Here is a 22,779-nt window from a genome sequence, read left to right as displayed (position 1 = left end):
TATTATTAATTCCGAAATTCTGTACATGATGAAGTTAGATAGAATGTCTGTTTGTCAAAGCGTAACCGATTGAAAGTTTTTCTATTGTCAAGGAAGCGAGAAGCCGTTATGTACTATCTTAATTTATTGAAAACTGAGTAAATAGTGGTGCAAAAATCGACTCTTGGATTCTTTTGTGTCAGTCTAGTACATTATACTCTCCATTATACTCTTTATTTTCTATCGTTTGCATTTTTTTTTAACAATACATGTATATAAGAACCTGAAGATATCTGGTTTATTATGTCCATTTCTCGTCTTGACATATACATAAAGTAAAACCACAGATATATCTAAGAGTTTGTACTAACTTGACTCCCATCAAAATACAAACAGGCTCCATAACAAAGCGAACTAAAGCTGGAGGCTTTTGGAATGCTTTCAATTCATTTATGTCTGCTTTATTGAGAGCTTTCAGGGCGTTTTGAGCTGCCTCCATAGCTGGCATTGCTAAAGCGAGATCTGCTTTTGCTTCGTCTGCAATCTCTTTCACTTCTTCGGCTTTTATCTAAAAAATTAATATATTTCTCGTAGCTTCACCCAACACGAAATATAAATGATTCATATCAATAAATGTACCTTAGCCTCAGCTTCGTCTTTCATAACTGCTTGTTTAACTTCGTCAGCAGCTTTCTGTTCAATTTTAAGTCTTTCTACCAAAGCGATACTTTCGGCCGCTTTGCGTGCCAGTATTGGTTCCATTTCGCGAACCTGTTGTTCCATCACTCCAACAACGTCGTATGTTTCATACAATTTCTAAACACGAATATTGTCTTACTTCTAAGCTTCTATTCTACACAACATTACTTTTGTTTGGGGGCTATCACGATTCTGGGTTATATCAAGTTATATTCCAGAGAGGTCAATGAACAGCGCTAAAAGATCACGTGAATGAAGTCGTCGTAGCCTAAAGGAGAAGACGTTCGGTGCATTCGTGTTGAGTGATGCACCGATGTTCGAATCCCAGGCGGGTACCAATTTTTCTAATGAAATACGTACTCAACAAATGTTCACGATTGACTTCCGCGGAGACGGAATAACATCGTGTAATAAAAATCAAACGCGCAAAACCTCTTGTGAGTCCGCACGGGTAGGCAGCAATGCCCTGCCTATTTCTGCCGTGAAGCAGTAATTCGTTTCGGTCTGAAGGGTGGGGCAGCCGTTGTAACTATACTGAGATCTTAGAACTTATATCTCAAGGTGGGTAACGCATTTACGTTGTAGATGTCTATGGGCTCCAGTAACCACTTAACACCAGGTGGGCTGTGGGTTCGTCCACCCAACTAAGCAATAAAAAAAATGTCTCAATATAATTGAAAATCATAAGGTCCGTACAGTGTAAGGGAAATAAAAGTATTTATAATGAACATTCTAAATTATCTACGGGCTCGATTTAAGCAAACCTGTAATCCACATGAAATTCTGTCTCGTCCTCTAATTATTTGCTGTTGTTTCTTATCGAGCAGCGCTAAATACAGCTTCAACAAATCAAGGTAGCTGCTCGGCGTAGTGTAGAAATACCGCCTCATTTCCATGTATAGCCGGTCAGTCATCATATCCACATTCTAAACAAGGTCATTGAGATGTTATTTTATTTTTTTAATAATCGTTATTATTAGTTAATTTGTATATATATAACCTGATGCATAGTGACGCAGAGTTTAGATATTTTAGTGATTATTTCTTGGTTGCCGAGCGGCTGGAGGCATTGGTGCGCGACCGACAATAAAGCTTCAGGAGGCCATTTCGTGAACCAATCTATCGTGCAGCAATTAACTAAGGACGGAAACATCCGGCACCGTCGTCTGTAGAATAAAAAATAAAAACATTTATTTTGCCTTCAGTTAGCCCTAAATATTATTATTAAATCTTAAACAAAAAACTAACCTGAACGCTTCTCCTACAGGGCTCATGCAGATGCAAAGGTGCAGCTTCCCCCTAACTCGGTTAATGAAGAAATAATAGACGCCGTCCCTATCTGAGGGATTGACTCCACTTTTCGCTGCTTCAGTTCGACATCCAGTCTGTACCTGCTCGTATGAATCGCCTTCAAAGAGATTCGGCACTTCACCTGACCAATTATTATTCACATTATGACCTTGACATTGTGACATTAAAGAAGTCTTTTGAACTTTTAATGTAATAGTAAGGTAATAGAATGTCGAGGGCAAAAGATCTCGCGGACGATCTCCAACACGATGGACCGACCTCATAAAATCTGTGACACACTCCAATATAAACGACTGCTCTCACTCTGCGAAACATCGTGCCACATGGCGTTGCATCGCGAGAGCATCGGTATCGTAGGATCCGACTGATGCATGACCACGACCACTCTGTCAAGAGTGTACAAATAGGAAGAAATAATGTAGGCAATATATAAACGAGGTTCAGTATTTTCTCACCAGAATTCAACAAATTATTTATATCTTCCAAAAATTCTTCCTTCGTTATCTGCGTGTCCGTAAATAAGAAAACGGTATCTTCACAATTAACACCGGCCCTCATATACATCATTCGAAGGTCATCGTGAAATTCTGGAGTATCATAATTTCTCTTTAACTCCATGCCCAAACATCTAAATTGAAAAGCAATTATAATTATAATGTCAATGAACAAATTTGTGAAAATAAGAACTCGATACAAATACTGACTTGCATTCGTTGACATGTCCAGCAAGGGTAGCCACACTGCGTCTGCCTGATCCCCCGGGACCAACCATGAGACAATGCCCACGTTCGGCTCTGAAAACCCTGGCCACTCTAACCACATGTTCAACAGCGTCTTGAAAAAGAACTAAATGCATTTCAGCTCGAGCAGTTGAATTGTATTCATCCAAATATTCCTGTGAGAACATTAATATTGATATACCGATGGTAAAGTGTCCGCGACAGTATGAAATCGCTCTTAAGAAAACCATTTTTAAAAAACGCTTTTATTTTCTTTTTTATAGTGCTAAAGAAAGTAGGTAACCCTAATGAAAATAAGAATATTGTGAACAATAGTAATATAAAGTAGACTGAAGTGAATACCTCAATCTAACGACACATGTTAGGTAATAGTTGCTTTTGTATAAATAATAATAAGTGATCGACGGCTTTGTGAGACTTCGTTGTAAATACGTAAACACAGTCTCCAATACTGTTACTTATTTTATTTCTTTGTTCCCAACATTGTATAAATCGGAAACCCTGTAGGTATTTTACGCAATAATTATGTTTTCGAAAAATGTATTGGAACGTCGTATATTACAAATAGTGAATTTGCCAAATGAACCAGCTGACCTAGCTTGGATTCGAGTATTACTATTGAGTTTGTAATGTTGATGCAAAATTTTTATTAATTCATAATTAATGCACGTATTTTATACTTTAAGTCGATAACCGGCAACAGGCCTCTTTGCACCGCATAGTACAGAAAACCATTTCGAAGGCCATCTAACTGTGTTAACGAGCCAAAGAAGTTAGTTAAATCTATTCATGTAATTGAATTTAAAAAAAATCATAATAATAAGTACAAAATAATTCACCTTCAATACAATCATGAGCTTAGAGATGTCTGGAATTTCTTGGTATGTTCTATTCTCTTTGGGTACGGATGAATTGAGAAAATCGCCGAACAACAACAGAGGCGGATGTTCAATGATCGGTTCATCGGGAACACTTAAAATAGGAGTTTGGAAGTTCTTTTCACACACTGAAGCCATTAGATGATAAAAATAACTCTTATCCTGTATATTTATTAACCGGTCGTGAAATACACGAAGGCATTCATGATAGAACAATCTGAAATAGGTATCAATTTTATGAATAAGAAATATTTTTTTGCTATTTTTCGAAACAAAACAGAATCTATGAATAGTTTTATACAGGCGTGTTAATTGAGATCATTCTAGAAAACTGATACAAGTGTTTTGTAACACGAAAAACTCATGTTTGACAGTTAGTAATGTTCTAATGTTTTTAGTGTCGCATAAACAATAAAAAATTACTAAGGTACAGGCTCTAAGGACTTGATGACCAAGGGAATTGGCTATCAGCTGCTATCGTGTTGCCTCATTACGTTGGTGGTAGATGCTCGAAGGGTCTACGTTCTGATCAATTTCTGTCCCGGATACAGTGATCTTACTATTGTTATTGCGTGACTCGAGGTTGTTTACGGTCGGTTATCTTTATTAAAATCACAGTATTCATGATTTGGATGGAAGTGTTTGCTGATGTATGAGGTATTTGCAAAAGTATTTTAACACAAAATCCTTGGTTGGAGTCATATATCGGGACGTTGTCTTACTTAATATCTAAAAGTTTTTTTAATTGCATAGATGGGTGGACGAGCTCACAGTCCACCTGGTGTTAAGTGGTTACCGGAGCCCATAGACATATATATCGTAAATGCCGCCACCCACCTTGAGATATGAGTTCTAAGGTCTCAGTATAGTTACAACGGCTGTCCCGCCCTTCAAACCGAAAGGCATTACTGCTTCACGGCAGAAATAGGCAGGGCGATGGTACCTACAGGTGCGGACTCACAAGAGGTCCTACCACCAGTATATATGTATATCAGGATATAAATATTTTGAATTTGTTAACCTCAGCATTCCTTGTGGAGATCTCATATAGGCCGCTTGTGCTTGCAAAACACCCTGCATAGATTTAGATAAATCACGTAGATTGAATACGTAATGAGACTTTGCGGGCGTTGGTAATAATTCAGCGCAAATCTTAAGGTAAACTTCGACAGCGGCATTGACGATAGATTCTCCAAGGACCGAAACTTCGGGTACAAAATCCTCCATGTGCCCTTTGAGGATTGCCTAATACCAGAAGACATACAAAATCAACGTTACAATCTCTATTGTTCCAAAACTATTGACTGTTCAAATTAATTGTGTTTTCAATTTATAGTGTATAGCATTTACGCAACTTATTATACAAGGATAACTATTACGAGAAAAGCATTACGAAAATTTTGAACGAATCACAAAAAGTATGTAGTGACTAATTACAAAATTATAATCTATACTAATATATAAATCTACAATGGTTTTTACGGATGTTCTGTTCTAACTACTGAACCATGCATCCGATTGACTTGAAACCTGGTATCCATGCAGAAAATACATGTACTTAATGGATATGCTAATTTTTATATGAGTGTTGGACTCCTAATAATAATGACAATAAATAATAATTTTAATTTTAAATGCCCAACGAAGCGGGCGAGTACGGCTAGTAGTCTTATATAATTTCAATAATACCAAGAATTAATTGTACCTTAAAGATAGTTTTCATTGCGTCCGCGTTAGGCGCAGCTATGTAAAGCATTGCGAAATGCCTCACGAAGCGTGCGGTCAGTGGATTCCTACCACCACCGGGAGGGGCACATGAACAAGATAGGACAACGTCTAATATATCTTTCCAGTACAGTTTGTCTCGATCGTATACTCCACCAAAGTCGAGAAATTGCCTGTTTCAAGTTAATTAAATTTAAACTCGATTAAAGGACCGCTATAGAGAAGCGACGATTCCCTAAGGATGTAGAATCACAATAGGATTATGTGTGTTATTACGGAACATTTTATATTGCTTTAAGTGGTTTTAAAAGAGTAATTATAAAAATCTAAAGACATCACAATATAAAGTCCAAGACGAGACGAGTATACGGCCCATTTGACGGTGAGTGGCTACCGTCGCTCAAAGACATCAGCAATGTCAGGAGCAGATTGTTGGGAATAACCCATTGTCTATCTGAACCTACCTAATAAGCTGTAGTTGAAAATAGCGTGAAAAATTTGTAAAGAAACATACCTCAACAATTCGATTGTAGGTTGAGCGCCATATACATCTAATTTGGGCATGTTCACATCGTCTATAAATATAATTATCTTCTTACCAAGCGGAGCTCCGATTGCTTTTCTGGGCCTTTTATCTAAGCGTAACTCAATAACCTCCTAGAAAGTCAAGAAAATAATTTTCTAAATATACAAGTGGACCTTTTCATGAACAGAAGATGAAAGGATTCATTGTGAATAATTAATAAGAAAGGCCCTGAACGTGTTCTAAAGGGCACTGGAATCGTGCTACTACTATCCTACGTGTTTCTGCCGTGATATTATTTATTTAATTAATTATTGAATAATAATATACAAAATTGTGCATCTTGATGTTCTCAAAAATAATTAATTGTAAAAGTAAGAGTTTCAGCACCTGCGTGCGAGGGCTGCTTGTTTGAGCCGAGAAATTCAATATGACCGGCACATAATATCCCGTCAACGACATTCTGTTTAGAATCTCGACCGCTATACACGTTTTACCTACACCTGGGAACGAAACGAGGTTAGTATTAAAAAAAATGCAAGAATAAAAAAATATTACATTCCAGTAGATTGGGAGGACTCGGGACACTTTCCAATTCCAACATAAACTTTCAGCGGTTTTAATACCAATAAATTTGAGATTAAAACGATTCCAGAGGCTTAAGTTTTCATATACGATGCATTATTATAGATAGTTCATTGAAAAATATACACAAAAACTTAAAAAACTAGCTTGACCTGATTCACCTTGGCTTTTGGGGTGAATCGAGTCACATATGGGGACAATAGTTTTTCGATAGGGGTGGTACTGCTTAGTTGTTAGGTAGGTACTTAAGTTTAGGTAATTAACTTTTTAATATCTTTAATCAGTTAGAAAACTCTGATGATTACATCAAACTTCTTCAAACTTCTTAAGCACTAAATAAAAATGCTTTATTATTCAACAAATTTAAATTTCACAAAAGCATTGTGATAACCAAGATTTGTCCCTATTCTACCTCTAGTCCCTATTCCACTCAATCTACGGTAGGTTACAAATATTCATATTTACCAGTGTTCCCGGTAAACATGACAGGTTTACCGGCACCGAGAAGTTTCTCGAATAAATATCCGTAGCGGACTGTGTCGATTGTAGGCACTAAAGTCTCGAAAAACGGCTTATTACAGTCGTATATGAATTCTGGAATGATCTCGGCCCACACTTTTAATTTACGTTGGCGCGTGTCCATGTACATGTCAAAGAAATTGAAACCCTGAGGGTAACTGCAATTGTAAAAGATAAACTACAGTGCTCACCACATAAATTTAAACTTAGTGTAAATAAAAATAAATAAATAAACTACGGTACAATCTCTGCTCTTGTGCTAATTAGGATTTTGTAAGGTGTGACATTTTGGAATATGCTGACTTTAGATTGAGACTTAAAATAACAGGTATATAGTTGATTTATGCGATTATAGCCTCTTACTTTGATAATAATCCAATTTAATAAAAATAAAAAAGATAAGAATTGTAGTTTTCAAAATAAAAATAAACATTCACTAACTATTCGGCTTCTTCGTATTCTTCAAATTGTCGTTTAATGACTTCTTCAAAGGATTGTCTATTCATTTCTAGAATGTTCCCGCCAATACACCACACATAACAAAATATGAAGCAATGAGCGATATAAATCTTCAACGCAGCTTTATCCGCAAATCGATCTCCGGGCTCTGCGAGTAGCGCACCCAGCAGGAAGCACTGCGCACTCACTTTGCTGATGTCCACCTGTATTAATGAAGCTTATTTTTATACCAAACTAGCTGTACTCGTCCGCTTCGCTGGGCATTTAAAATTAATATTATTATTTCTCACCCCCCACAAAGCTTATCATCAACTGGTGTAGGGAGTCCAACACTCATATAAATATTAGCCTATTCATTAAGTACATGTATTTTCTACATGGATACCAAGTTCCAAGTCAATCGGATGCACAGTTCAGTAGTTATAACGGAACATTCATAAAAACCACTGTGTTTTTTAGATTAGTATAGAAGTATAGATCATAAATAGCCTTAATCGTTTAAAGAGTAATGTTGTCTTTTTTTTGTCGCAATTTCATTTTGTTGCTTTTCGTACTGGCTTTGGGAGTTATGCTCTCGACCGCAAAGATCTATCGGGTGCTATTAAATTTTTAGAGAAAATATTCTGAGACTAACATCAAGTTTCACTGCAGAATGGCACGTATAAGCCTGACGGATTTTTCGGAGATTAAAACGGGTATAAGTTAAAACGGGTATAAGTTAAAACGAGCGGTGAAAGGCTATTAGGTTTAGGCGACATTTCGCTTAATACGCGACATTTATCTTTATTTGATATTAGTATCAAAAATTCGATATATTTATTTGAATTTCAATTATCTTTATCCCATTCAAATAATTGGAGAAGTTTATTTATTGTCATGATGTTTTTTTCAAATTTATACGGGGATTTTCTGATGGAGCGTGTAGAGTTTGCACTAAATAACGCCAAGCTAGATAAACAAATGCACGTTAACCTGTTTGATTCCAACACCACAATTGTAATTAACGTGGTCTAAGCCGACTTGCGTCATCTTGAACAGTTCGTATATAAAATCGGAATTCTCTTGATTGAATAGATTTTTTTCGACGCCCTCTTGTAGCCAAGAACGTACGAACGGCAAATATCCCATTTCGTTCGGATCGATATACACCATACCGCAACGTGAGACGGTGGCCGGTGATGCTTGAGCTAAATCAGCTACCTTTGAAGATAAATATTTTTTTAAAAGAAGAAAGCAACATATAATATGTATAATCAATCTAACATAACTTTTGCCGTGTACCTTGTAACTAAAAAGGCAGAATATGTTACACACAAAGCTTTTGAACTGATTTAACTTTAATTTAGTGGTCACCATTTCTATGAAAAATTTTCAGAGTACTATTTAACCATGTCTAGCATATCTTTTAGTTTAATGTTACGCTGATAACTGTAAAAAACCTTTGGCATTCATTCATGAATAGTAATTAATACTAGAAGACCTTGTCCTAGTATCTAACTACTGTCTACTATAATTGTTGTAGTGAACTATAGATTCACGTAAATTTTATTTTACCTCGAACACCATATGCACATAAGGCGTTAATTTGATCCGTTCGGAGTTAGAGAGACAAAGCATCTTATTATCGTCCAGTACAGTGTTCATGTTTTCAATCCAAACAGCGTCGACAGGGCCGTCGCAGATCAGCCATTGATGATCCGGGTTTAAACACTATGCACAACAAATTTTCGGGTATCTGCTTAGACTGTTAAAGGCCGTCTAGTTTTAAGTAGTTACCACGGAACATAATCATAAAAATATTAATTCTGCGCTTCATTGTGCGACATTAGGTCGTAGTCTGAATTCGAATTTGTCGAGACCGATGGAATAGTATAACTAACGGCTCTCTTGCCCTTCAAACCAGAAATATGACTACTCCAGGGTGCAAATGAACAGGACGACCGTACTGACCGGTACTAGCGCTCAAAATATACATCAAACACTACTAGTAGAAGAGCACTTTTATAATTAAATCGTTTACTTGAAACTGTACAGTACATTCTTTTGAAATAACCATACTCAACTGTATTGGAATAAATACAATTTTACCCTGAAAATCGGATCAGTGATGATACCTGGTTTCAAAGCGATTAACTATCAGAAATTCAGTTACATTTTTTTACTCAATGTGTAGTCACAGACCGCGTGCTATCAAATTAACTTAAATAGAAACAGAACCAATTCGTAAATCTATATAAATAGGTATGGAAAAATATTTATATACCATTCTCATTTTTTTGGTCATTGCACAATTATCTTATTTTTCTGAAGTATCAATTAAAAATCAAAAAGAAGGAAAATCAATGGAAAAAAATAATCTAAATCTTCTTGAGGTGTCAATAATTGTGTTTCGTTTTCGATAATTGGACCAACACTAGTAAGTACATGTGAGATGCTTAACAAATTTACTCACCTGAACTGCTGTTCTGAGACACAGTGGCAAAATACCATCATGCCATTCGAGTGTTTGGAGATTGACCTCTCCGTAGAGTTCGCCGATAGTTAGACTTTTCGGATTCATAATGTACTTGCGAACGGGTTGATATTGGGAGCCTTCAACACCGTTTTCGTAAAGCCGTGTGTACGTGTCACCTAGCACCTAAATCGGCAAATACTTTGTTAGGCCAAATCCTCAAATTACTATATTAATACTAAATGTTACTATCGCCAACATTATTACCTATATATAGCCTTTAATGATTTGAGACTTACATGTAGTACTACAGTTTTCCCTCCACCGGTCGGTCCCACTAACATAACGCCCCAACGCACTATCATCGTCTCGTGCAGTTGTATTACCTTTCGTATTTGACATATTTCGATTTGTAATTTACGCTCCAACATAATTATTTCTATAAAATAAAAATGGACATTGTTCGGCACTAGTACAATTGCTTTATTTAAAACGTTTTTAAATATTCTTAGTATTTTCAATATTTTCCCTAGGTAGTATTTTCTGTTTCAATATTTGCAGTATGGGTGTTGTGGAATATCTCCTATCCACAAAATCTGTAGAGTTATTACAGTCCGCAGACATCACAATCTATATTCTGATACTCTCCTCCAAATCTGAGTTTGAATTATATATAGTATATATATAATTATAGTATATATAAGCCACTTCTCAAAAAGGAACGAATTAAAATTAGTGATGGAACGCAACGCCAGACCATCAGTCATTACATATTATATTATTATGTTTAATTTCACTCGGGCGTCTATACGTAACATTGTAATCTACATCAAATTATCCTTACTGATGACATCTTCCATAACTCCGTAATCCCTGGCGGGAAGACTGACGCCAGGGAATAAATCAGACAGAATTCCGGCAAACAAAATTGCGTCTGCAGCTAAGAACTTAGGCAAGTTACTGTCGTTCAAGGCGCAGAGAAGCGTCATCTCCTCGTGTTGATCGGGATTAGCTCTTTTTAATGCGCCCGCCATTACCTTTAAGACAGCCAAATAATTAATAGAAAGATCTTGAAGAGAAAATAATGACAAAAAACGTTGGAAGTTCTTACAAGCACACTTTTAACAGCCCTCATTCCGAAATCATAATGGTCTTGCTTTGATAGTTGTTCACTAGACAACTTATACATTTGAACCATTTTCTTCGCTAGGCCTTTTGACGATTCAAAGCCTTCAGAGTACAGAATAACTTCTGCGATGAGTGCTATAGAAGTAAAAATTTATTTAATTAATAAATAATAATAATAAAAATTTAATTATTACTGGTGGTAGGATATCTTGTGAGTCCGCGCGGGTAGGTACCACCGCCCTGCCTATTTCTGCCGTGAAACAGTAATGCGTTTCGGTCTGAAGGGTGGGGCAGCCGTTGTAACTATACTGAGATCTTAGAACTTATATTTTTTCTTTTTTTTTTATTGCCCTGCTAGGCAGACGAGCATACGGCCCACCTGATGGTGAGTGGTTACCGTCGCCCATGGACTTCAGCAATGCCAGGGACAGAGCCAAGCCGCTGCCTACCGCTTAATATCCACAAGCCTCGTTTGAAGAAGGACATGTCATAGCGCTCGGGAAACACCGTGGAGGGGAGCTCATTCCATAGCCGGATGGTACGTGGCAAAAAAGATCTCTGGAAACGCACTGTGGATGACCGCAGTGGCTCTAGGTAGTATGGATGAAGTCTACTCCGGTGGCGGGCGGTGCGATGGTAAAAACGAAATGCCGGTATCATCTCGAATAATTCCTCAGAGCACTCCCCATGGAACATACGGTACAAAATACAGAGGGAACCGAAGTCCCTCCGCAGACCCAGAGGTTCCAAGCGATCCGTGAGAATGGGATTATCAACAATCCGAACGGCCCTCCTCTGTATGGAGTCAAATGGAAGAAGCTGGTATTTGGGAGCCCCGGCCCAGATATCTCAAGGTGGGTGGCGCATTTACGTTGTAGATGTCTATGGGCTCCAGTAACTACTTAACACCAGGTGGCCTGTGAGCTCGTCAACCCATCTTAGCAATAAAAAAAATAAAAAAATTAGGCATTGTAATTTTTCCGTAAAGATTGATATTTAAAGGTTATTTCTTACCGTAATCCGGTACCATCATAGAGATTGGCCGGAAAAGTGCCTTTAGATTGTCGGGTAGTTCAGTTCTTCCCGCGTAACCGGGATTCATTGTGATGAAAGCAGCACAAGTGCGCACTAATTTTATTTCTCGTCCCTCAAACATAAATCTAAAACGTTACCTACTTCAATCAATATTTGAGTGCATTATTATAAATAAAAAATTACCAAATTGTATCGATCAAATATTTTTGTATTAATGATAATAATATATTTATACTTTGATTAGTCAATTGTTTTCCACTATGGTGCCATAAACTTATTTAGTTTTAGTGTTAGATTAACTAAAATTACTTAGGGTTTAATTAGTTTCAGATATAGATAAAGATCATTCTCGATTTGATAACTACCTAAAATAAGTGTCGAATAAATAATAATAAAGAAAAAAAAACCTCAATAGAAACACAGCACATTACCTTGTTTGTTTGGCGACTTTAGCGTTTCGAATCGTAATGAGTTGCTGAGCGATAACAGACAACACTTCAATGTCAATACGGTTGAATTCATCAAAACAACACCATGCGCCGGACGTAGCTAATCCCGAGAAAAATCTTCCCATCATTTTGTAATCTAAGCCTGTTGTGCACATATTTTTCAATTGAGAATTTATATATGGAAAATAACTGTCATAAGCTGACGAACTCGCGACGCATTTGATTTTAGTACGCTCTTAAAGCAAACTCTATGGACATACTTTCTGTCAGTTTTCATAACCCTTTTCATGACATCTGAATCGTTAAAAATTACTTTCAAAAATACACTTATACTATACTTATACACATACAAACCATTTTAATAATAGTTAAACATATAATTTAATATATAATAGTTTAATGTAAGTTATACCTATGAAGTTGCCGTTTTACAGTACTGGCCATTTGAGACGTAATTTACGTATAGCTGGAAACTAATTCTCAATTAAAATAAATATAATTTTTTAAATATGGAATTCTAATTTCAAATTCAGTGATTTCTTTATTGATAAGTGTTTTGTTTTCACTACATTTGCATCTTATTCATCAATATGAACACGATAAGAATACGAGTAATTAAAAATACAAGTTCCGTGGAGGTAATAATGCCGCACAAACAGCTCACAAGCATAGTGATAGTGCGATTCTCAGCTTGAGCCCGTGAGCTCACCTACCAGCGAAATGATACGAGCATTACTACGAATGTGTACTGTGAGGGAATTGTGAAAATGATGGAGAGGTTCACGTCCAGCCTTGATTACTCGCTTTTCCGCAGGTTCTACACAACAGCGCTCGATTTCATAAGGCACAACATAAGGTCTCTAAGCTACAAGAGCTAGGGGTCGTAAGTTTTGCGTCCTCACAGACAGACTTCTATTTTTTCCAAATTTTGGACACGTTTTTACCCGGGAAGAAATTCAATACCCGAGAGGTAGTATAAAAAGCTTTTAAAGAGTTTGTTGGCTCCCGTAGTATACTTACCTGACTTCTTCAAGAAATGAAAAATTACCATTGCGCTGGCAGGAATACAGCGACACCATGACTATATATTTTGATTAATGGAAATAAAATAAAATGAACAGTTATAAAATATGCGTAACTTTTTGTATACTAGACGGCAACTACATAGGTAAAAATCTAATAAAAAGTCGTTAAAATGAGAGGTCATTTAGGTGATTACGAAAATTCTCGACATTCGGCTTTTGAGATCGCTCTATCGATTGCAATTAATTTTATTTATAAATAGCCTATAAACGAAGACATCGCTATCTTAGTGTCTGAATATAAATAACATGTGTGTGTACCGTGACCTATGTACAAGTCCATTTGAAGTTTATTAAAGTAATTATTTACAATGATGAACGGAGCTTATAACTTACACTAAGCAAAATTACGCCATTAAACACGATTGTTGGTCAAGTGCTTCTTACCTTCAGAACAATTGAAAACTACGCATTGTATGGCGAGGGATTTAGCTAAGTCTTTAGTTGTCTCGGTCTTTCCGGTTCCAGCCGGTCCAGCCGGAGCCCCTCCAAGGTCAAGCTGGAGAGCTCCCATCAGACAAAGGTAGCAGCGGTCCGTCAATGGCGTTATAACCAAGACACCTTAAAGTAAGGAACATTTCGAATTAAATACATTTCAAAGCTTTGAGCAATATTAAATTGCACTTTAATAAGAGATTATCTATATACATATATAAAAGAGAATGTATATGTGTATGTATGTTCACCTAAAATTATCTTACGTAGTTAGCTTTCTGAATCGTCTTATGGCTTTTATGTTTTAATATAAAATTGCATTTTGTTACGGGCGAAATCGTGGGTGCAGTGAGTACAATCTAAACCACCGCCTATTAAGAATTTTATCAAATTATGCAGTTTTTATTTGAAATATATTTATACTTTATGTACTCTATTGGTGGTCTTATAAACTCGCATTGGTACGTACCACCACCTTGTATATTTATGCCACTGAAGGGTGAAGGTGTCTGAAGGGTGGGATATCTACTATACAATCGATGTTTAGAGCTCATATCCCAAGTTGAAGCTGAAGCATGAAATTGTAACAAAAAATATATTTCTAAAATGAACTTGTGATAGTGTTCATGTCTACGTTATAAATAAATTCAATGTATGCATGCAATTATAATAATATGTAGGTATCTATATATCTACATAAAATATGACACGTCATTATCCGTAAATAGCACTGTCGTTTATATGGTAATATATTAATGAAATTTATGAGAGCATGTATAATTAATATCAAAATATGAATACATATTATCTCTAGTCACATTAATGTCCCTACCTCCAGCTCCTAGATACTCGTGTCCATATATATACATGGCACTAGACATTCTTGCGACACAATTATCGATATCTTCTTCCCAATAATAACGAATCATTTTTAACCATTCGAAATCGTTTCTGTGAACAGAGTGCATATTGTTAAGTCAATGTTAATTAACTTTGTCATTATATTTAAGTAGTTTGGCTTGTGGTCGAAATTCGAACAATTCTCGTGAACGAATATCGATTCACGATAATCGTAATATCGAATTTTTTCTACATATGCATTAAATATTCCGCATTAATATATTTGTTTGAACCTTCAAACCTATTAAAGTTCAAAGTTTATAATCGATGTAACAAAAATCAACACAGCAACGTGAATCAAATAAATTCCATAACATCTCAAAACACATCACACACATAACATAATATTAAACACACACAAAAAAGTGACAGGAAAATTAATGTATCTACAACAATATAAGATAAACACGCACAAGCCGACTTTACCGTTTTGTCAGTCAATTACTGGTGGTAGGACCTCTTGTGAGTCCGCACGGGTAGATAACACCACCCTGCTTATTTCTGTCGAGAGGTAGCAATGCGTTTCAGTTTGAAGGGTGGGGCAGCCGCTGTAACTATACTGAGACCTTACAACTCAAATTCAAAATCTCAAAGTAGGTGGCGGCATTTACGTTGTAGATTTCTATGGCTTCCGGTAACCACTTAACGGCAGGTGAACTGTGAGCTCGTCCACCCATCATTGCAATAAAAAAAAAGATATACCCACGAATTTTCTCTCCAAAACTTTTCTAGTAAACATTCAGTCAAAGGCAAAACTATTTACAATGAATACTCGTAATAGCCCCTAAATATAATTCTGTGAAATACTAACGCTTTTTGAACGTGTTTCTCGACCATATGTGATATAGTATCCCTTGCATGTACATCGATCGTGATCAAAGCACACAAAACCTTTCGAAATAATAAGGTCAGATCTTTTCGCGTCAAAGCAGCCAAGTCATTGAGGTCCGATATACATTTTTTCTCGTAGCTCAGTAACCCCGTATCGATACGGAGAGGTATCTCCAAATTAAATACCTCGTGGACTCCTTTGGCCCACATTATCTGTGAGACGGTTAGGACTACCTAAAATAATAAAATTCAAAGCTCAATCAAAAGGTTTCAAAGGTTGAAGATTGGGCACGTTAAATAATATTAGAATTTTATTGTAAAGGGTAACCACTTTATTTATTTACCACCATTTTGGAAATCGTTTCTTTTGTGGTAAAATAACAACGATCAAACTTAATATCAAGAGAAATACAAGGCATATTAAGTCTTTCTCATTGTGAATATAATTTACAAATAGCATTTCTTTTGTTGTTTGGAAACACGATATGTACATAAAATACTTAACCTAATTATGTTTTTTCAAGGTATGATTTTCTTTATGGAGTTTCGAAAATTAAATTCACCTGATTAGGATGCATTTCGACCCAATCCACTCGTTCATTCACCATGTATTCTTTTAATGCAAATTTCATGCATCGTTTCACTGATGCAAACATTGCTTCCTCGACTTTTCCCAACCAATCTTCAACATTACCTCGAGCTTTTAGACCCTATTGAAAAAAAAAGTCTGGATAGATATTTAATTTAAAATATATTTTATAATTGATTATATATTTTGTGACTGTGTTGTTAGTGTATTAATTAGGGATAATACATCTGCACTCAACGGAGAGCATTATAAAATCCAATGTGATTGTGTGGTGATTTAGAATTACTTCTTTATCTGCAGGATGAAAAGGACGAGTGTCATTTTAAAAAAAACACCCATAGACATAAAAAATGCCAGGAGTACAGCTACATCGCTGGCTGAGGTGAAACACTCTCCTTAAAGATCCTCCACTTCGATAAAGCGGCACGACACGAGAACCCTCTCATCGTGGCCGCCGGTAACTACCTTCCCGATCCTGCGGACAGAATGGAAAGCAGTCGACGTCGCCCAAAACACGTTATCTCGGATCCTCCCGATCCACTAACGGTGCTTCTAGGTACTTCAAGCGCCGGTCACCGTTCTTGTCAAACCCGTCGCTTGCGACGAAGGGCTCGACGAGTAAATTAACTCTCAGACACAGCCCACTGAGTTTCTCGCCGGATCTTCTCAGTGGGTCGCGTTTTCGATCCGGTGGTAGATTCTGCGATGCACGGCTCTTGCTAGGGTTCGTATTAGCAACGTCATCAGGTTTGAGTCCCGTGAGCTCACCTACTAGCCACGGTTACGCTGAAATAGCCTTTCAAGGCTATCAGATTAGGAAAAAAAAAAAACATTTGAGGATGAATGAATGACGTAGCAGACGTAGCGTAGGAAGTTTATTCCATAGTTTTATTTACTGTACTAATATTACAAAAAAAAAATTAATAAAAGTTTTTAAGCTAAGTGTATTTACTATTCGTGCCTATAATTTTATATTAGTGAGTATGAATTTTTTTTATGAAAAACTCAAGGGAAGATGCTGTAACTTCTGTAAGTGGCGACAGCTTGGGATATTTCAATGATTTTGATTGCACGTTTATTGCTAGACATTTTATAGTTAATATGTAGAACCTTTCCCAAGTTAACCCTCTCCCCTTCCGGAGATAGCATAGCAACAATATCTGTAGTCAAATCTTCAGGGCTCGCAGTTTTTGCTAATTTAGCTTGCAGCATGTCCCTCGTTTGAAACGACATTTCCTTTTCGACTAAAGTTCCGTCTTCCGCTATCTCCATTTCACTTTCCGGAAACTTTACACCGAATTCTAATTTGGCTATAGCGTCAAAGCATTTTCGGAGGTGAGGTTGCACCGCGTGCGGATTGCGAGTCTAAAACGGAGACCCCAAAATTTAAAATACAATAAAAGTTACAAATGACATGATAAGCATTATTCTTATTATAATTATTCGTTATTAAAGTCATCTAATATTTTAATTATAATACCTGTGCTAAAATTTCTAATAGCTCGTCATTGGATAAGAAGAAAAATCTAGGGAAAGCCACACGTTTAGTTTCCAAATATGCTTCGAGACATTTCATTATCTGATCCAACATTTCATTATTCCGTACGAACTCCTCGTAAAGTTTTGGTTGCGTTGCCGCTGGCATCGCCAATGGAACCTGTTTCGATTTTATAACAATTTTACCCAACAAACAAAATGGAACGAATCCAAACTAAATGAAAAAAATGTCAAATAACTTACCAAATCAGGGTAGGTAATTTCATGATTATATGTTACGTAAAATATTTAAAACTTGACTTATTACAAAATTAATGCAACAAGCACGAGATTATAATGTTAGAGATGTTTGCTTTTAAATCCCACAACTGTACTGTATAAAATTTTTTATACCTTAGCAAGTTTACGCATAATATCCTTCCAGGATTTGTCGACAATCGAAAAGAGCCTCGTCTCATTTGGCAACTGTCTTTGAATGTCAGGCGCCGAGAATATAACCTCCAAATACATCCACGTCTGCTGACATGCATACCATTCTTCCTGAATTTAAATGAGAAAACGTAAGAACACCCATGTACAATACCAATGACGTCATTTAAAAAAACGATTACCCACCAAAGTCTTAGCGAAAAGCTCCAAATTCTTTGCCCATTCTTCGACTCGGCTTTTAATCGGACCACAGTTTCTCGAACTCAATATTGTGCTTATGTGAATGTTACTCTCGTCAAGACTCGCTTGTATTTCATCTAAGCCACCGAGGACATACACATCTCTGGCGTCTTTATGTAAAATAACGGGAAACTCCAAAGCGGCCCATATCTCTTCAACCTAAGGAAACATAGAGCAGAACCAGTCTAGTACAATAAATAGATATTTAAGTAGGTGAATATGACAAATTGGTGTATTTCTAATAATATAATTAACGATAAACAAAGCAAGGCCTGACAGGATTTAAGTAATTTGAAAAAAAAAATCATCAACTACAGCTACATCTTCTTCTATATCGTTCCTCCATAGTGTTCGATCATGGGTGTCATGGACCGCATGGTACAGACTACCACCAAGTGCTTCCTTTACCAGATCTGACCATCTGGCTGTTGTTCTACATTCTACTTTCTTATTCTATATTTTCCTAGGCCCTATTCTATTTGGTTCTCGAGATTTCTAGACACAATTAAAACTACATTTACAGTTTAATCTCGCGTTTTTTGTTTGTTATTATTTCAGAAATTTAGAATACTTTTACTGTATTCGTAATCACAGACGACTTAGACGTTTACTATTTCGAGGGGTATTTTTGTTTTCTTTTTTGGTTCCTTCTTTATTTATCTTTCTTGTTCAAATTACAATAGTCATTCATCAGTATAAACAAATATGTGACCCCGAGTTTTCGAACTACGGTTGATAAATCGCTATCATTAGTCGATTTTAGCAATATTTATATATAAAGTATTGGTAGTATGTTGCAATCTCGTACGGATCGCCACCATTACCTATTGCTTTCAAAAAGGAGTGCACAATAGTCCTTGTACTAATGCAATAGAGACCTCAATCCTCTGTATCTAGATGGTCAGTGATCTCGATGACCTCCATGTCCATATACATATACAGCTCTTGAGCTCCCATAGCCATAGCTGTGAGGTCGTTTTCAAATTTAGTAATTAAAAGACAGAAATTTTTATGCAACGCATTACTTTTTTCAATAGAGACTCGAGACCAGCTTCCGAACTAGCTTGACCGGCAACTTCCATGAGTTCATCAGAATGTTGGAAAGCCTGGAGCTCTTCGAACATTTGCAGATTCATTACGACGTCAGGCGTGAATCGGGTGTGCAAAATCTCTTCTATTTTCACCCAGTGTCGTGGTTTTAAAGCCGGATTGCGTAAATACGAAATCACCGGTAACTGAAAACGAACAAATCCAAAATGTGCAAGACCAAATTGAAACAACAATCGAATCCACGCCAACGGTTTTGTATAGATAAAATATTGCTTCCAACTTACTTTCTCCTTAATAACGTCGATGAGTTCTTTACATTTCGGTACGATTGTATTACTAGGTAAACCTTTGTCCAGTTGATTAAATATTTTGCCGTAGCTTATTGTCGTGTTTTGTATCTCGTCTACGTCCAAGGTATTAAAAGGATTATCGTACCTATTGAAAAAAAAAGAAGGTTCGTCATTTCACTATTATAATTAGACACTCAAAATTAATTTGCTGTGTACGAACCAAGATTTGAACATGTCGTTCCATTCTTTAGATGCTTTCCAAAGAAGCTGTCTAAGTTTGACGTCATTTATGGCTTCGTCTAATTGCTCTAACCTAGCTGGCGGTATCTAGAAGATACATTTACAATTAACATTTAGAACAACTATGAAATTGTTAACTTTTTTTACTGTAATAAGCTGTAATAGTTGAAACCTTGAATATTTTTTGCCATTCCCGGATTTGCTTGTCTCGAGCCGAACATGCCATTAATTTTTCCAATAGATCGTCGAGTGTCTCCATAACTTTCTCTAGATCCGATTTCTCGTCATATAACCACGGTTGCTACATAGTATGATTTACAATATTATTAAATAATCGAATATAAATTTTAATATTTCATTACTGTCATCAATCTTTACCGTAACTTCATCCCTTAGTTTATTAACATCTAACATTAAATTCATAATGTCTTTGCCAATTTGACTTGCAAACATACCGGCGAGTTTGCTACGCGATTCTATTCTAGCATCGACATCGCTCCGTAGAGTACTGAGTGTAACGCTCAGACCTAAAAACAAAGTAAAATAAGATTCCTCCTAAAATTCCTCGAGCAAGAGCATTCGTTCAGTGTAAAATTTAGGGTATAGCTTACTCGTAAAGGACATTCATAAATTAATGAAACATCATTATCACGAGTCGCTTCTGCGAAATAGTAATAGTTTTGACTATCACGAAAGAAGATGTAAGAAGCTTTTTCACAAATTCGAAAAAGGTACTTAGAATAATTTTGATACGTGCTTTATTTATACCTAAGAACTGGGTCATATCTTCAGGTGGAATAGGTATATTGAACTCTCCCATCAGATCGTAAAGCTCCCTCAAGTATTCCAGTCTTTCTTCGAGGAATGCAACGCGAGATTCTAATCCGTCTAACATGAAATTAAAAGCTACTAGTTCGCTCGCTGTTTCAGGATCTTTAGTGATATCTCCACTTATATTCTCAACTCCTTCCAATATTCCATCAATGCATTCACGACCGATACTAAAATATAAATACAAATATCAAGTAGTAACCTAAACTAAGATAAGTAGATAATGAGACCAATATTTATTTAAAAAAAATCTAATGTTGGTTTTTGCTTTACTTTTGATGGCTTTAAAATTTACCACTAGACTTAAATCGCTTAAAGTGTAAACACTACATGCTCAAATGCTATACCTAAATTGTTTTACAAAAATTTACACTTCTATTCTAAAGTTGTGAAAAGTTCAACACTCACTCGGGAGTAACGTTGAGTACAACGTCAAACAATCTCTTGGGTTGCGGCCTAAATAGCTCCTGGAAAGGGCTCAAGCATAGAAATATTAAACCTAACGGTTGGTAGCTAACCACGTCTTCGATAGCTTCCATTTGCTTAACAAATTTTTCACAAAGCTTTCTAAACTCATTCAAATCCCTTTCTTGTTTAATAATATTCACATCCATTTCGTGAGCTTCCTTAAAGCTGTCCATAAATGCTTGCATTCTGTTTAAGAACAGCCAGACGCACTCGTATGCATTTTTAATAGAAGTTGGAATGAAGGTTATGTCGTCTAACATCTTCTTGTCCTGGTTCATTAGAAAATACAAATTGGGCGACATGCCAGCAGACCACTCGACCTGTTTACCCATTATCGTCGGTTGGACAATCATTTGTAATGTTTCTTCGGTTAAGAATTGTCGGAATTTTCGCACGTGCTCATCCCAATAACTCGTAATCTTCTCTAAATACGAAGAAATAATTTCTTGACTTGGATTTAGCTCTACCGCACCATTCGGTCTGACGTAGGCGTCCACTTGGAACAGAGCCCACTGTAATTTAAACGCTCTTATTATAGAGTTTATTTCCGAGCAACTTTAGCTATAAAAGTGAACCTATACAAACTTTGCAAGTATCAGTTTGCCTTGGTAGTACTTCAAGAACTTCATCTAGTGCAGAGCCTTCCAATAGCTCGCGACTCGGTGTGAAATTAACGTGTATACGTAGCATATCCGCTAGCATGTAATTTGAACGTTTAGTTAAACGATACAGCATGTAGTTCGTCATGTAGTCGAAAAGCTTTATAAAGCTGAAAAGTGAAATCGTATTTTTCGAAGTTATTATAAAAATTGTATATGATATACAATATATTACAAAATTAAATATAAACATATTTAGATTACGCTACGTCACATAAACAATGGTTACATAAAAATTGGCCAAATAATATCGAGGGGTGAAAAGCTATTTGGTCTATGCAACATTTTTGCAACTTTTCAGGAGCGCCATTTAAAGTTTAATAATATCATAACAAAAATACTTTTCAGCCATTTGAATAGAGTAAACGTAATTGAAGTTGTTTATACCAATCTATATATATAAAAATGAATTGCTGTTCGTTAGTCTCGCTAAAACTCGAGAACGGCTGGACCGATTTGGCTAATAATGGTCTTGAATTATTTGTGGAAGTCCAGAGAAGGTTTAAAAGGTAGATAAATATGAAAATACTCGGAATAAATAAAAATAACAATTTTGTTTTTCCTTTGATATGTCACCCGTCGGACGGATTCCTTTTGATTGTTTTATTTTATACTAAAGCTTAGGCCTTTTATTTATCGATTGAGGCACTACGAAGTCTGCCAGGTCAGCTAGTACCAAATAAATAGAACCTTTAATTACAAAGATAAAAGTCGCTTAAACGCAATAGCCTTTCAGCCCTCGATATATAGTACAAT

The 22,779-nt window shown here is 36.2% G+C and overlaps 1 protein-coding gene across 3 annotated transcripts in view; it reads right to left on the bottom strand.

The window, feature by feature from the left end:
• The window catches only part of LOC101743697 (dynein axonemal heavy chain 6), a 46,751-nt gene that overhangs the window by 17,578 nt on the left and 6,394 nt on the right, over positions 1–22,779 (bottom strand). For all 3 annotated transcript variants that reach the window (XM_021350378.3, XM_062668982.1, XM_062668985.1), the window contains 38 exons: positions 21,950–22,133; positions 21,305–21,876; positions 20,834–21,066; positions 20,444–20,592; positions 20,238–20,366; positions 20,046–20,152; positions 19,820–19,970; positions 19,511–19,720; positions 18,432–18,644; positions 18,210–18,356; positions 17,800–17,976; positions 17,430–17,684; positions 16,294–16,440; positions 15,711–15,964; positions 14,832–14,950; positions 13,952–14,125; positions 12,465–12,624; positions 12,013–12,158; positions 10,982–11,133; positions 10,715–10,907; positions 10,170–10,309; positions 9,871–10,056; positions 8,973–9,128; positions 8,391–8,618; positions 7,401–7,621; positions 6,906–7,117; positions 6,246–6,358; positions 5,847–5,989; positions 5,313–5,505; positions 4,629–4,852; positions 3,569–3,824; positions 2,694–2,884; positions 2,445–2,617; positions 1,927–2,110; positions 1,679–1,844; positions 1,443–1,604; positions 619–795; positions 351–547 (listed from right to left, as the gene is read on the bottom strand). In XM_021350378.3, coding sequence (XP_021206053.2) covers positions 351–547; positions 619–795; positions 1,443–1,604; positions 1,679–1,844; positions 1,927–2,110; positions 2,445–2,617; positions 2,694–2,884; positions 3,569–3,824; positions 4,629–4,852; positions 5,313–5,505; positions 5,847–5,989; positions 6,246–6,358; positions 6,906–7,117; positions 7,401–7,621; positions 8,391–8,618; positions 8,973–9,128; positions 9,871–10,056; positions 10,170–10,309; positions 10,715–10,907; positions 10,982–11,133; positions 12,013–12,158; positions 12,465–12,624; positions 13,952–14,125; positions 14,832–14,950; positions 15,711–15,964; positions 16,294–16,440; positions 17,430–17,684; positions 17,800–17,976; positions 18,210–18,356; positions 18,432–18,644; positions 19,511–19,720; positions 19,820–19,970; positions 20,046–20,152; positions 20,238–20,366; positions 20,444–20,592; positions 20,834–21,066; positions 21,305–21,876; positions 21,950–22,133 — 7,194 coding nt within the window. The remainder of the gene's footprint in view (positions 1–350; positions 548–618; positions 796–1,442; positions 1,605–1,678; positions 1,845–1,926; positions 2,111–2,444; positions 2,618–2,693; positions 2,885–3,568; positions 3,825–4,628; positions 4,853–5,312; positions 5,506–5,846; positions 5,990–6,245; positions 6,359–6,905; positions 7,118–7,400; positions 7,622–8,390; positions 8,619–8,972; positions 9,129–9,870; positions 10,057–10,169; positions 10,310–10,714; positions 10,908–10,981; positions 11,134–12,012; positions 12,159–12,464; positions 12,625–13,951; positions 14,126–14,831; positions 14,951–15,710; positions 15,965–16,293; positions 16,441–17,429; positions 17,685–17,799; positions 17,977–18,209; positions 18,357–18,431; positions 18,645–19,510; positions 19,721–19,819; positions 19,971–20,045; positions 20,153–20,237; positions 20,367–20,443; positions 20,593–20,833; positions 21,067–21,304; positions 21,877–21,949; positions 22,134–22,779) is intronic.

This window comes from Bombyx mori, chromosome 1 (assembly GCF_030269925.1).
Source record: "Bombyx mori chromosome 1, ASM3026992v2".
NCBI lineage: Eukaryota > Metazoa > Arthropoda > Insecta > Lepidoptera > Bombycidae > Bombyx > Bombyx mori.
The sequence above is the reverse complement of the archived record's forward strand: the minus strand, read 5'-3'. Positions and strand labels throughout refer to the sequence as shown.